This window comes from Scardinius erythrophthalmus (genome assembly GCF_964197995.2).
Source record: "Scardinius erythrophthalmus genome assembly, chromosome: 12".
Taxonomy (NCBI): domain Eukaryota; kingdom Metazoa; phylum Chordata; class Actinopteri; order Cypriniformes; family Leuciscidae; genus Scardinius; species Scardinius erythrophthalmus.
Window position 1 is genome coordinate 34,307,326 of NC_138232.1, and position 14,849 is coordinate 34,322,174.

At 35.6% G+C, this 14,849-nt stretch overlaps 1 protein-coding gene across 1 annotated transcript; it reads left to right on the forward strand.

Moving 5' to 3' along the window:
- Positions 1–1,038: 1,038 nt before the first annotated feature.
- Positions 1,039–14,723, forward strand: slc15a1b (solute carrier family 15 member 1b; the record flags this gene model as incomplete). The annotated part of the gene is made up of 23 exons (XM_081380521.1): positions 1,039–1,045; positions 1,288–1,319; positions 1,471–1,555; positions 1,771–1,912; positions 3,529–3,648; positions 3,875–3,974; positions 5,399–5,489; positions 5,617–5,700; positions 5,817–5,899; positions 7,292–7,378; positions 7,508–7,597; positions 7,711–7,755; positions 7,869–7,901; positions 8,202–8,290; positions 8,378–8,459; positions 8,668–8,787; positions 11,011–11,142; positions 11,274–11,320; positions 11,400–11,504; positions 11,624–11,738; positions 13,221–13,358; positions 13,446–13,553; positions 13,659–14,723. The coding sequence occupies 23 exons, from the start codon at positions 1,039–1,041 to the stop codon at positions 13,878–13,880; spliced, it is 2,157 nt and encodes a 718-aa protein (XP_081236647.1). The 3' UTR covers positions 13,881–14,723.
- Positions 14,724–14,849: the final 126 nt, after the last annotated feature.

Here is a 14,849-nt window from a genome sequence, read left to right on the forward strand (position 1 = left end):
AGGTTATCGTCTGCTTTTCAGTGCACTTAGCTTATGCAAGCCATTTCAACATTGTTTAACAGCTGACAGTGTGCTTTGTGAAAGTGTCATTCACATCACTCTAACTTAGCAGTCAGTAAATCCCATAATGTAAATGGGACTTGTGAATGCATGTTATGGGGATTTCTCTAGACAACGTGATAAATGGCATTATTGGGGGTATTTAGAACAATCGTGTGATGTGTTGTTGGGAATGTTTTGATGCGCCAGCATTATTTATCATATCTAATCAACATGCTCTCAGTAAGCTGTTTCAGATAGAAAAGTTAAATATTATTTTAAATCAGCCTCCATTTAAACTTCATTCGTGGGAGTCATATTTTAAGGTTTTGTAAGGTAAACAGAATTATTATTGGGTAGATACAATATTAACAACAGAAAGGTGTATTTAAATGACTTGAAATGAGTTTTAAAAGAATATAATAAAATAAAAATAACTTTATTTGTTGTTTTGTGTTTAAATCTTTGATTTTACAAAAAAAAAATATAGAAAAGCACTAATCATCATTGTTATATACTATATGTATAACAATGATGTTTAGTGCTTTTTTATATAGTTTATTTTATTTTTTTGGGGAATGATGAAAAAATAAGTATATTAATTACTCATTAACTTGCCTGTTTTATTACAAAGGCCAAAAAGTACTATCATTTGATTGGCTGTATAACTTGATAAGAGTGCCATAAATAACTAAACTGTTCCTCAATTGCCTCCTCCCACTCATTCACACACACATAGTCACAGGTCACAAATGCTGTCATAAACATTTACTTCAATCTTTTTTTAACCCAGTGGTGGCCAAGGAAACATTTTATTGTCCAGAGTCTATAAAACCTTGTTACCTGTCTCCGTCTGGGTACATCTCTGTCTGTCCCAGATAGTGTGAGTGTGTATGTGTGAGAGAGAGAGAGAGAGAGTGAGTGAGTGAGTGAGTGAGTGTGCATCTCTATATTAAAGGATATTCTTTACAAGAGGACTAGAAGGCAGCCTCAGTCATCATGGCAGGTGAGTAAACCTGGATGTTTATGGGCACAAAATAATAATAATCCCTGTTTAAAAAAACTGGATTTGTACATCTGAATTTATAGCAAAGAAAAGTTAAATGTGTGTATTCTTTGCTTAAACAGATGATGCACAATTTGTGCAAGTATATGCTACAATGTGAAGACATTTGAAATAACTCAATTCAAATTGAATCCATATTAGGGATGTTTTAATGACATTTTCATTTTACATAATTTCTGCAGACATTGAGGGAAAAAAGGAGAGGAAAGAAAGGGTGAGAACTTTATATTACACATGTATATATACACATCAACATATAAGCATTGTGTTTTTATACTATAATCATTTAAAACCTATTATAATACTAATATGCCAGAGCACATTATTAGGAAATATTTCAATTAAGCTGTGATTTTTCATTGTAGCCAAGTTGCTTGGGATATCCCGTCAGTATATTTTTCATTGTGGTGAATGAGTTCTGTGAGCGATTCTCCTACTATGGCATGAAAGGTAAGAATACACAAAAAAACATACACACCAGAAATAATGTCAACTTTCATCTCTGTTTTACTTGTTCCTGCAAAATTCTGCATAGATGGTCTCACACAGCTGACTCTCTTTCTTCTAATCTCACATTGTTTCCTCCATCTATCTCTATTCCTTTCCTTCTTAATATTTTCCATCCATCTCTTGCTGTGCTTTTCTTTCCTTTCTCTGTTTTGCAGCGGTGCTGGTGCTGTACTTCAAGTATTTTATTGGTTGGGACAATGATTTTTCCACCACCATCTACCACACGTTCGTGGCTCTGTGCTACCTAACACCCATCATGGGGGCCATAATTGCAGACTCCTGGCTGGGCAAGTTCAAGTGAGTTTTAGAATTATGTTCAATGTACTACCATACTATCCCTATTAGGAATGCAATATGCAGTATACCAAGTCAGGGACTTTTTGATTCTAAGGACCTTAGCTATGATGATCAATGTAAAGGACAGTTTGCCTAAAATTTCACAACAGCTACATGGCATTCAAAAGTTTGGGGTCAGTAAGATTTTTATTTATTTTTTTCATCAAGGATGCATTCAATTAATCAAAAGTAAAGACTTTTTACATTCTTACGAAATATTTCCATTTTAAAGGAACACGTCGACTTTATGGGACTTTAGCTTATTCACTGTATCCCCCAGAGTTAGATAAGTCCATACATACCCTTCTCATCTCCGTGCGTGCCGTAACTCTGTCTGACGCACCCACCTCTAGCCTAGCTTAGCACAAAGACTGGAGGTAAATGGCTCCAGCTAGCATACTGCTTCCAAGTGACAAAATAACACCAACATTTTCCTATTTACATGTTGTGATTTGTCACAGCGTGTATAAATAACAAGGTCACATGAGACACAGCCATCTTCTAACCGTATACTGTACACTTATTGGGAGCAGTATGCTAGCTGGAGCCGTTTACCTCCAGTCTTTGTGCTAAGCTAGGCTAGAGGTGGGTGCGTCAGACAGAGTTACGGCACGCACGGAGATGAGAAGGGTATGGACTTATCTAACTCTAATAAGCTAAATAAGCTAAATTCACAAAAAGTCGGCATGTTCCTTTAAACAATGCTGTTCTGATAATAATAAGAATTGATTCTTGAGCAGCAAATCAGCATTTTAGAATGATTTCTGAAAGATCATGTGACTGAAGACTGGGGGGATTCAAGGTCATAAAGGGAAATGGTATTCGTGAATAGAGTTTCATGGCTGAACTATTAATTTAAACATATACCAAAATAGAAGACTTAAATTGTACGAATATTTCTACTGTATTTTTGATCAAATAAATGAGCATAGGAAACTTCTTTGGAAAACATCAACAAACTTTTGAATGGTAGTGTGTGTATTTTAAAACCCATTGTGTGGCAAATAGTAAGTGTGGAATTAAAACTTAAATAATTGCCATTTATTTTAAAACAGTCATGGAAATATTATTACATTTAAAATGATTATCAATAACTCTATTTGCATAATAATATAATTACATTTTTGGTAACACTTTAGTTTAGGATCCAATTCTCACTATTAACCAGTTGCTTATTAGCATGCATGTTACTAGGATATTAGCTGTTTATTAGTACTTATAAATAAATAAGTACTTATTCTGCATGACCATATTCTACATCCCTTAACCCTATCCAATTCCTACAAAAATACCTAAACTTAACAACTACCTTACTAACTATTAATAAGCAGTAATTTGGAGTTTATTTAGGGAAAAGTCGTAGGATGCTCCACACATGCATCCTCTTTGATCTTAGAAAATTACTATGCAAATGTGGAGCAAATATCTCGATTAAGGAGTGTTGTGCGCGCAAGTTAAGGTGTTTCAACTGTCCCTCTGTTCCAGCTGTACATGGTCTACCCTACTAAGTACTAATAGTCAAAATAATTATGTGTGATATGTATTTGTACATTACCCCTCATCTCGACTTTTCACAGGACTATCGTGTACCTGTCCATAGTGTACACCATTGGCCAGGTGATCATGGCTGTCAGTGCCATCCATGACATCACAGATAGCAATAGAGACGGTGTTCCTGACAACATGACCTTTCATGTGTGAGTTATACTGCTTGGGACTTGCTTTATCATTAACAATTTGGAAATAGATGATTTTATTGTTATTATGAGCCAAAGAAAACAAATAGCATGCTCTTTTTTTTGGTGCCACATAAAACAAACATTTTTAAATATACTGACATTGCTATTGTTGGTTTATTTCATCACATTATTTGCATGATCAGAGTGTCTTTAGTACAAATTTAAATTTCCTCTCTTATCTTAGTGCCTTGTCCATGCTGGGACTCATCCTCATTGCCTTGGGAACAGGAGGCATTAAACCCTGTGTGGCAGCGTTTGGAGGAGATCAGTTTGAAGATCACCAGGCATGTGGACTCTTATGCACACACACATATACATGCATTTAACAGACACACACCCAACCCTAATCAGTTATTAAAGAGGATGAACTGAATTCAGCAGCACTTGTGTCAGTGTAAATCAGCTGTTATCAGCTCAAGGTTAAGTCTCTGATATTGAGTGTTAGAGATTAACAAATAGAGATATGAAGTGACTACACGTAGATTCCTACACCCCTGCCACAGGGACGTGAGGTCTAAAGGCCATTGGACAGATTGTGAAACATGCTGTGACACACTGCAGCCGAATGTTACAGTATGAGAAAAACATATGTATCTATTACGGTAATAGATCAACATTCCTGATATTGTAACATTTTGTTTCACACACGCTTGCATGTTTTCAGGCAGTATACATTTCTGAGGTACTTTTCCAACACTGAAAAAGTTCAGAATTATTGTTGTTTGAAAGAAATGAATACACTGTAAACACTAACTCTCAATTAATTGGTTTGAGTAGGGCAAACTTAATTTAAACAGATTAGTTCAATCAAATTAACTTTTGTGAGTATTTACCTTTTATTTTGAGTTCACTGACACTTTTTAAGTAATCTGAATTGTTTCATTGTTTTGAGTTTTATAAATTTGTTTCTTTTTATTTAGACAAGCTTAAATTTAACTGAAACTGGGCTGAGCATTTTCCAGCATGCTTTGCCATGACACTCGAAAGGGAGAGTAAATGCTAAATTAAGAGTTATATGTTGTTTTTTTTTTTTGTGCAAGATTAATGTTAAGTGGGAGATTTAGTAGTGTTTATTGTTTTGCTATGCTAATTTAGAAGAGTTTTTGTAATGATGGGTTTTTAGAGGGTTACATCACAGTGACAAGTGGAGCATGATATGGTAAATATTTAATATTGCCATACTCATTCAGCAATTGCTACGCTATGATAATGCTATCAAAGCATTGTGTTACCAATTAGCAAGTTAGCTACCAATTAGCTCCACTACTAAAAATAATTAAGTTGAGATTATGATCAGTTAAATGCATGAATTAGCTTACTCAAATATTCAAATGTATGAGTACAAAATACAAATCTGCAAGTCCTGCTTTAAATTTCTTAACTTAAAAATGTTGGTGTAAGGGGGGGGGGGGGGGGGGTGATGTTTCTTGAGCACCAGATCAGCATATTAGATTGATTTCTGAAGGATCGTGAGACACTGAAGACTGGAGCTTTGTCATCACAGGAATAAATTACATTTTAAAATATATTAAAATAGTAAACACTTATTTTAACTTGTAATAACAATTCTGAATAGTACTGTTTTTACTGTATTTTTAATCAAATAAATGCAGCCTTGTTGAGCATAAAAACTCCCAAAACATTTGAAAAAAAAGGACTGAATGTATGTACATATGTGATATTAATAATTATTTTTATATTATTTCAGGAAAAACAAAGAAGTACTTTCTTTTCCATATTTTACCTGTCCATTAACGCTGGCAGTCTTCTCTCCACTCTCATCACACCAATTCTGAGATGTATGTATTTTGTTCAAATCAGAATAGCAATTTTTTTATATTTGTTGTTACATTTTTCATGGTGTAATTGGTAAATACACATAGAACAATCTATTTTGCCTTTGTGTATATTTGTTGTGTTTTTCAGCTCAGGAGTGTGGTATCTACTCAAAGCGGAGCTGTTTTCCGCTGGCTTTTGGGGTCCCTGCAGCACTCATGGTGGTTGCTCTTGGTAAGTTACAGCAGGTTTCAATTACTCTTATTTATGTTGACATGTGCAATACCATGTATGACCACTCGATGGCAGCCTTGATCGACTGAAGTTATTCTCTCTTTCTCTCTGTGCAGTTGCGTTCGTCGCAGGCCATAGCATGTACATCATGGAATCCCCCAAGGGCAACATCCTACTACAAGTCATGAAATGCATTGGAGTAAGAGCACCGACAGCGTTATATTTACTTGAAGAAATAGTGTTAAAGTTTTTGGAAAAATTAGTGATCAAATGAGACTTCTCAATTACAGTTCACATAACATTAATAGACTATGGGCCAGATTTACTGGCCTGCAAACATTTACATTTACATTTAATCATTTAGCAGACGCTTTTATCCAAAGCGACTTACAAATTGGGAGAACAATAGAAGCAATCAGACCAGCAAAGAGGGAGCAGTATACAAGTGCTTTAACAAGTCTCAGTTAGTCTAGCACAGAACACATAACAAGGTTTTTTTTTTTTTTTTTTTTTTAAAGCTCATGGAGGCGCCGGCGCATAAGTCTGAACTAGCGAGTTTAGGGATATTTGGTGCAGACCCAGTGGTTTTCTTGTAGGCAAACCCTCTTTTGGCGTTAAAAAAAACCGATTGTCAGTATTTACTAAAGACGCGCAGTGAAAAATTAGCACTGAAAAGGCTTGGGCAGGGTCATTTTTTTGGCTGACCTCTATCTGGCCCATAGAGAATTTTTTAATTCTCTTTCAGACACAACATTAATGGGAGGAGAGTATGCAAGGTGATTTACTAAGGTTTGCGCTAGTCAATTTACTGGTATTTGCGCCATTATTCAATGCCCCAAAAAAGCATGTCATAAACCAGATGCTAGTTTGCGTTGTTCTTACCAAGATTGTGTTGGTCATTATGGAAATGATCTGACTGCGTCTGTGTTCTTTAATTTGTGCTTCGTCACAATTTTCTAATTTGCCTTGTATAGTAAATCTGGCCCTATGTAACTTATATTTTTGATAAACACCAATCAGAATGTAAATGCAAATAGTAGCCTATAATACATTCAGTCAGTGAACTTTTAAAACTCTCTCTCTCTCTCTCTCTCTCTCTCTCTCTCTCTCTCTCTCTATACATATATATATATGTGTGTGTGTGTGTGTGTGTGTGTGTGTGTGTGTGTGTGTGTGTGTGTGTGCATATATATATTCACAACCACGAAGTGCATTAATCCACAGCTAGCCGTGGATTATCCCGCTTATACCTCTCTAATTCATTTAAATAAATGCTATTATTCATTCATTCAAATAAATGAAATCTTACGCACTGCTTTATCTCTATGATTCAAAGTGGGCAGAATTCTAGATCTAACAAGCCGTAACTGATGAAAAATAACCATCAACTTTACCCTTCCTGTCAAATATTGCGCTCCAAACATCAATAACAGCTTTGAGTTGTCAATGTTGGCAAATGACCATAGTATAAGTGGGATAATCCACGGTTTATCCCTTACATGTGTAATTGTTGTGGTATGCAACATCAAGTCACATGTGAAAGGACCATCCAGTCTAACTAGATGATTGTTGTTTTTGTTTTCTTCTACAGTTTGCAGTTAAAAACCGTTTTAGACACCACAGTACGCACTACCCAAAGAGAGAGCACTGGATGGACTGGGCAGATGAGAAATATGATGTACGTTACATAACATCACACAGACAATACGCAGCAAACATTTAAATACAGGAAGATGTCCACACAGACATAACGAAAACCTTGACCGGTATACTGACGTAATGAGGCACTGTCTCTGCTTCTTTACAGAAACTCCTGATTGCTCAGGTGAAGATGGTGTTGAAGGTGCTGTTCCTCTATATTCCTCTGCCAATGTTCTGGGCTTTATTTGACCAGCAGGTCAGTGCACAAACACACAATGATGCTACAAATGCCATACTCAATGTGTTCTTACACAAACACTCATCTGTTTTCCGGCTTGATGTTAAATGCGAGTCGTGTTGTCTTTCCAGGGCTCCCGTTGGACTCTTCAGGCCACCACTATGGACGGTAACTTTGTAAGTTTGAAAAAGCTTTGCATTTCAGTTGTTTTAAAGGAAACTAAAATGCACATATCAGTGCAGTTATATTGCAAAATTTTATATTATTCTTTCTCTCTCTGTCCTTATAGGGAGCGTTTATAATTCAGCCAGATCAGATGCAGGTGAGGCCGATTTATGCTAATCCGTTTGTTTTGTGTTGATACTTGTGTTTTACTATCATTTCGTCCTGATTAACAGGATTTGAAATGATCAGGATAATATGTGATGATATTACATAGTACTTATTTTTTTATTTACTTGATCAAAAATACAGTAAATATTGTGAAATATTATTATTAATTTATTTCTGTGATGTCAAAGCTGAATTTTCAGCAGCCATCACTTATATAGTATATATATATTCTAATATTCTATATTGTAATAGTACTCGCACTGATGTGATGATTTGTGTTCTGGTGCAGATCGTGAATCCCGTGCTGATTGTGATTATGGTGCCGATCATGGACTCTGCAATTTACCCACTAATCAAAAAGTGCAATATTAACTTCACGTAAGTACTGGGAAACTGGTATTGAAGTTGCGTTTGTGATTGCGACACGACATGTCATGTGATTGTGTGATTCGACGTTATTTCCAGGCCCCTGCGGAGGATGACTGTCGGTATGCTGCTTGCGGCGTTAGCGTTTGTGGCCGCTGCTCTTTTGCAGATTCAAATTGACGTAAGTATCAAACAGATCCTTAGCAGAAATGTTGCAATAACATCTCACACGCAAAGCCTGATGCTTCGTTTAGCTTGAAGATTGTTATTGGTGCTTCATGCTTATTGGCTCGATTTATGCCTTATCTTTCTGGCACTATAATCATCACAAAGCATTTGATATTCTGTTTGTTCCCTGCTAAGAAAACCAATGTCTCGTAATCCAACAGAGAACAATCCCCAAGTTCCCATCAAGCTCTGAAACCCAGGTGAAGTTCCTGAATTTGGAGAACACATCTCTTCCTGTTATAGTGGAGGGACAAGAACCGTTTGATGTTCCTAGTTTTGATGTAAGTCCACACAATTGCACATCAAATTGAACCAAACAGTGTTAGAAAGAATTTGAAAACCAGAATTAAAAGAAAGTAAAATATGGGTCAATGTGTGTCTCTTAAACTATGGGAATTTTCGCACTATAGTCTCTTAGACAACTCCAAAACTTTTTACACTCTCACTAGTATTTCTTAATGAATCAACTGTCATGCCTAATATGCAAACATCACAGGGGAAATGTCATTTTTATATTTTTCCATACTAAATAAAAATTCATACCATAGTGTCATTTCCACCACATCTTAAATTATTTATTCAGTTATGTTCTGTGGTGGAAATAACATTTACATTACTTTTTTTTTTTTTTTTTGAATAAAACAGCTTACTTTGTCTCAGTGTTATGCATCACAAATACATACAATTAAATAAAAAATTCCCAAAATCTTTTTTTAATTTGACATAAAATACCAAGTACACTAAACTTTATTAGAGTCACAATTGTTTGTTATGGTTCACACTACAATAATTTGAATAAAATATGTGATATTTAAAAAATATATATATTTTAAATGACTTATATTTATTTCATTTTAAGAATTATTTATATTATTCATACACAACTTTTCAAATGTTTGGGGTAACATTTTCTTTTTCTAAGAAATGATTAGTTTTATTCAACAAGCATGTATTTTAACATTTTCTTTTAAATTCTGTTTTATATTTACATTACATTTCATATAAAAAAAACGTTTTATTCATGACAAATTGTTTTCTAAATAGATAATAATAAGAAAAGTTTCTTGAGCAGCGAATCAGCATATTAGAATGATTTCTGAAGGATCATGTGACACTGAAGACTGGAGTAATGATGCTGAAAATTCAGCTTTGCTATCGCAGGAATAAATTACATTTTAAAATATAGAAAAGTTATTTTAAATAATGCAATAATATTTCACAATATAACTGTTTTATTGTATTTTTGAACAAATAAATGCAGCCTTGGTGAGCATAAGAGACTGTGTTTCAAAAATCAAAACTTGCTAAAAATCAAACCCTTAGACATAAAGATAGTAGTTGAAGAAACAATATGCATAAATGATCTTCATGATTTGACAACTTTTTTTCTTTTGTCAAATCTACTTAGATAATTGTGGTTCAGATAACGTAATATTTTGAGATTCTGTTGATTAAACCAATCTCCTTTGGATTAAGTCAAATTTTTAATTTCAATGAACTCAAAATTTTAAGGCAACCAGGTAACTTACTTTTTTAAGTTAAACCAACAGTTATTTTTTACAATATACAGGGTGGGCCATTTATATGGATACACTGTAATAACATGGGAATGGTTGGTGATATTAAAGTCTTGTTTGTGGCACATTAGTATATGTGAGGGGGCAAACTCCTCAAGATGGGTGGTGACCATGGTGGCCATTTAGAAGTCGGCCATCTTCAATAGGAAGAGGGCCATGTGACACATCAGACTTATTGGAAATGTCACAAGAAAAACAATGGTGTGCTTGGTTTCAACGTAACTTTATTCGTTCATGAGTTATTTACAAGTTTCTGACCACTTATAAAATGTGTTAAATGTGCTGCCCATTGTGTTGGATTGTCAATGCAACCCTGTTCTCCCACTCTTCACACACTGAATGGCCCCCAAGGTCTCCCGATCTGACCCCCTTAGACTTTTATCTTTGGGGTCATCTGAAGGCAATTGTCTATGGTGTGAAGATACGAGATGTGCAGCACCTGAAACTACGGATACTGGATGCCTGTGCTGGCATTTCTCCTGCGGTGTTGCTATCAGTGTGTGAAGAGTGGGAGAACAGGGTTGCATTGACAATCCAACACAATGGGCAGCACATTGAACACATTTTATCAGTGGTCAGAAACTTGTAAATAACTCATGAAAGAATAAAGTTACGTTGAAACCAAGAACACCATTGTTTTTCTTGTGACATTACCAATAAGTTTGATGTGTCACATGGCCCTCTTCCTATTGAAAAAACAAAAGTTGTATCCAAGATGGCCGACTTCTAAATGGCCACCATGGTCACCACCCATCTTGAGGAGTTTGCCCCCTCACATATACTAATGTGCCACAAACAGGACTTTAATATCACCAACCATTCCCATGTTATTACGGTGTATCCATATAAATGGCCCACCCTGTAGATCTGTATTTAAACTGTACATGAACATCTTGCAAACTCTTCTGTGTTGTTGTGCTCCCCCAGGCCTCAAATGAATACATGACACTTGACGCTATGAACGCTACAGTCTCTGTTGGAGGAATAAACACTACAGGTTCTTTCCTGAAGGAAATGAGGCACACAGTTTTAATAGACGCTCGTGGATTGTTTGCGACTGTAAGTGCTAATCTTGGTATTTCCTTGCATATCTGTTGACTGTTTTTCTTGTTTTAATGTCACAAGGACAGTAGTTATAACTGTGGCGTTATGTTCATGTGTTCTAATCAATACTTTATTTTCATTCACAGCTCAATGACACACGTGAGAAACCGAGCCAAGGCTTGAATGCCATCAGGTTTAGTGCATTTTGAATCATTTTTTAACATTGAAAATTAGTGGCAAATTCAAATTTATTAACAGCAAACATGTTTTAGGTTTGTGAATGGCTTTAGCACTCCGCTGAACATCACAAAGTCGGATGAGGTGGCTTTACTCTCTCCCTTGGAAGGATCAGAATACTTCATGGTTTCCCATGGCAAGTACGTGCTGCTGTGCACACATATATAACACATACACAATAGCGGCCGTACAGATAAAATTGCAGGGCAAACAAGTTGCTAGGCTGCTTTTCTTCACTGATTTGATGTCCCCTTCCCAGAACCAACTTTACTATTGTGAACTTAAATGAACAGAAGTGCTCATACATCATGCATCTGGGCTTTGGAAGCTCCTACACAGTCCTGATCCCCAGCAACTTCAGTTTTGGAGACACCGTAAGTCACAATTTTACAGCCACAGATTATACAGGGTGGGCCATTTATATGGATACACCGTAATAACATGGGAATGGTTGGTGATATTAAAGTCCTATTTGTGGCACATTAGTATATGTGAGGGGGCAAACTCCTCAAGATGGGTGGTGACCATGACATATACTAATGTGCCACAAACAGGACTTTAATATCACCAACCATTCCCAAGTTATTACGGTGTATCCATATAAATGGCCCACCCTGTAGTGTGAATACTATTAGGAATGGTTAGGACTAGAAATAGTTCATCCATATATGAAAATTCTGCCATTTAGTTTTTTTGCTTTTACATTTAGCAGATGCTTTTATCCAAAGTGGCTCACAAATGAGGAGAGCAGTAGAAGCAATTATTTAGTTCTTCTGCAGATCACAAAAGATATTTTGAAGTCAACTTTTTTTGGCCTTAGAATGAAAGTCAATGGGGTCCAGAACAACAGTGAATAGAAAGTTAAAAAGTTTGGGGTCAGTAAGAATTATTATTTATTTTTTTTAATTAACTTTTATTTAGCAATGCGTTCAATTGACCAACACGGACAGTAAAGACGTTTATGATGTTACAAAATATTTCTATTTCAGATAAATGCTGTTCTTTTGAACTTTCTATTTATCAAAGAATCCTAAAAAACATTTCTAATAAATGTTTCTTGAGAAGCACATTCGCATATTAGAATGATTTCTGAAGGATCATGTGACACTGAAGACTGGAGTAATGATGCTGAATATTCAGCTTTGCCATCACAGGAATAAATTACTTTTTAAAATTGAATAGTTATTCGGTTATTGTAATCATATTTCACAATATTCCTGTTTTTACTGTATTTTTGATCAAATAAATGCAGCCTTGGTGAGCATAAGAGACTTCTTTATAAAACATTTAAAAAATCGTACAGATCCCAAACTTTTGAATGGTGTCTATATAGCGCTGTCAAATCGATAAATGGCATCTAATGATCTAACATAAAAGTTTGTGTATACATATAATATGTATGTGAGCTAACTTTTAAGGGGGCTGCAGGATGACTTAAATATATTATTATAAATAAAATGTATATTAATATTATTGATATATTAAAATATAACAACTTATAATCAAGATGTAAACTGCAAACATATATTTTTTAGAAGTTGTATAATTTTTTTTGTAATCACAAAATTCATTCTGGACAATTACACATATATACATAAATGCGCGCACACACACACAAAACTTGGAAACAAGCAGCTTTGTCATAAATACACCTGAGTAAATATCTTACCTGATATTAGGGGGCCTTTAAATATTGTGTTGGATTATGAGGGGCCTTCAGGTCAAAAAGGAAGCACAGCGTTAAACTACTGTTGACTTACTGTACCTATAGTGACTAAGTAGCAGATCTAGCCATGTTTTGATTTGTTGTTCATCTCGAAAGTGTAAACAAAGCAGCCATGTCTGAATGTGTGCAGTGTCACGAGAGCATTAAAGCAGTGCAGGAGATCGAGCCGAACGGCATCCACATGGCCTGGCAGATCATTCAGTACTTTTTGATGACCTGTGGAGAAGTGGTCTTCTCTGTCACCGGTCTGGACTTCTCCTATTCACAGGTATGGAGTGCTCTCTGGAACTCTCGATATTGAGAAACGCTTGAATTTTTACATTATGTCTCATAACTTGGCTGTCCTCCCTTTTAGGCACCAAGCAATATGAAGTCAGTCCTCCAGGCTGGTTGGCTGTTGACTGTTGCTGTGGGAAACATCATCGTGCTCATCGTGGCTGAGGCTGGCTCACTTCCAGATCAGGTATACCACTACTTTTTATTCATTTATTATAAAATCCTAGTCAAAAGTCACTTCTGTCGGCATCCGTGTTGCTACGAGCTCATGGGAATGTATGTGTCATTCCAGTGGGCGGAATACCTGCTGTTCGCGTCGCTCCTGGTGGCCGTGAGTGTCATCTTTGCCGTCATGGCTTACTTCTACACCTACATCGACCCGACAGAAATCGAGGCTCAATTTATGGAGCTCGAGCCAGAAGATAAGAAAAAGAAAGAGCTTGAAATGACGACGAAAGACAATGCGGCGTACGTACACAGCGAGGACGCAGACCTCAAACAAACGAAGATCTAGATACATTGCTTCTTTTTTTTCATCTTATCTGTGGTTTAAAAGTGTTGGTGTTCCATTTACTACTGATCGAAGAACTGATTCACCATTTTTATCACAGTTAGGCTTGGATTTCTTATTGCAGGAAAGACAATCAGCCCAAGAAAAAGCTAATTCTATCTAAAATTGAATGGTGTTTGGGACACCGAGAAGGTTTGGTGGTTTCAGAGAGTATCAGACTGTTAAGATCAATGTTAAAGTGGCCGTGTGTCAGTGCCTTTGCAGGCGGGTTTTATTTATAAGTGTATTATGTTACTATCAGTTAAGAGAGTGGAAACAATTGATGCTCTTTTTAGGCAAAAATAAATAAATAAATAAATAAATACAATGCAATTTACCCTTATCATGAAAAAACTGTTCAACTGAAAAACGAAGTACGTCACACTGCTATCGATTCTATTCTGAATGCCGATTCCATCTTGTACTTTATGCAACACTTGCGCTGTTTCTGTAATTGTGGTTTGAATCTTTGAGAAAATATTCTATGCCTCTAAATAATTTGTATAAATAGCCATTCATCTACACCAAGTAATGGGTAAGACAGTATTGTGTGAAGTAATTCATTTTCACTTTAGTTAATGCTGTTATTTTGTGAATAGATTTGCATCATTTGATGGGGTACAATAATAATAAGGTGCCTAATAACTTGCACACCACTATGAGCATTAGGTGTTTCCTGGATGTATTTATAAATTATTTTTTCTACATAAAACTGTAAATGGATTTTAAACTATACTGGGTTCAATACGCTATGAAAGAATCAACTTTTGATGAAGTGCTTCAATAAAAATAAATATAGCTACCATGCTTGTGCCTCACAATCAAAATGTTTTGCCAATTAAAACCATTTTTGTTCATTTAATAAGGATAATTATATTGAACAGATAATTGTTCCACACCAAAACAGACAAAAAAAAGCTGGTAGGATCTCAA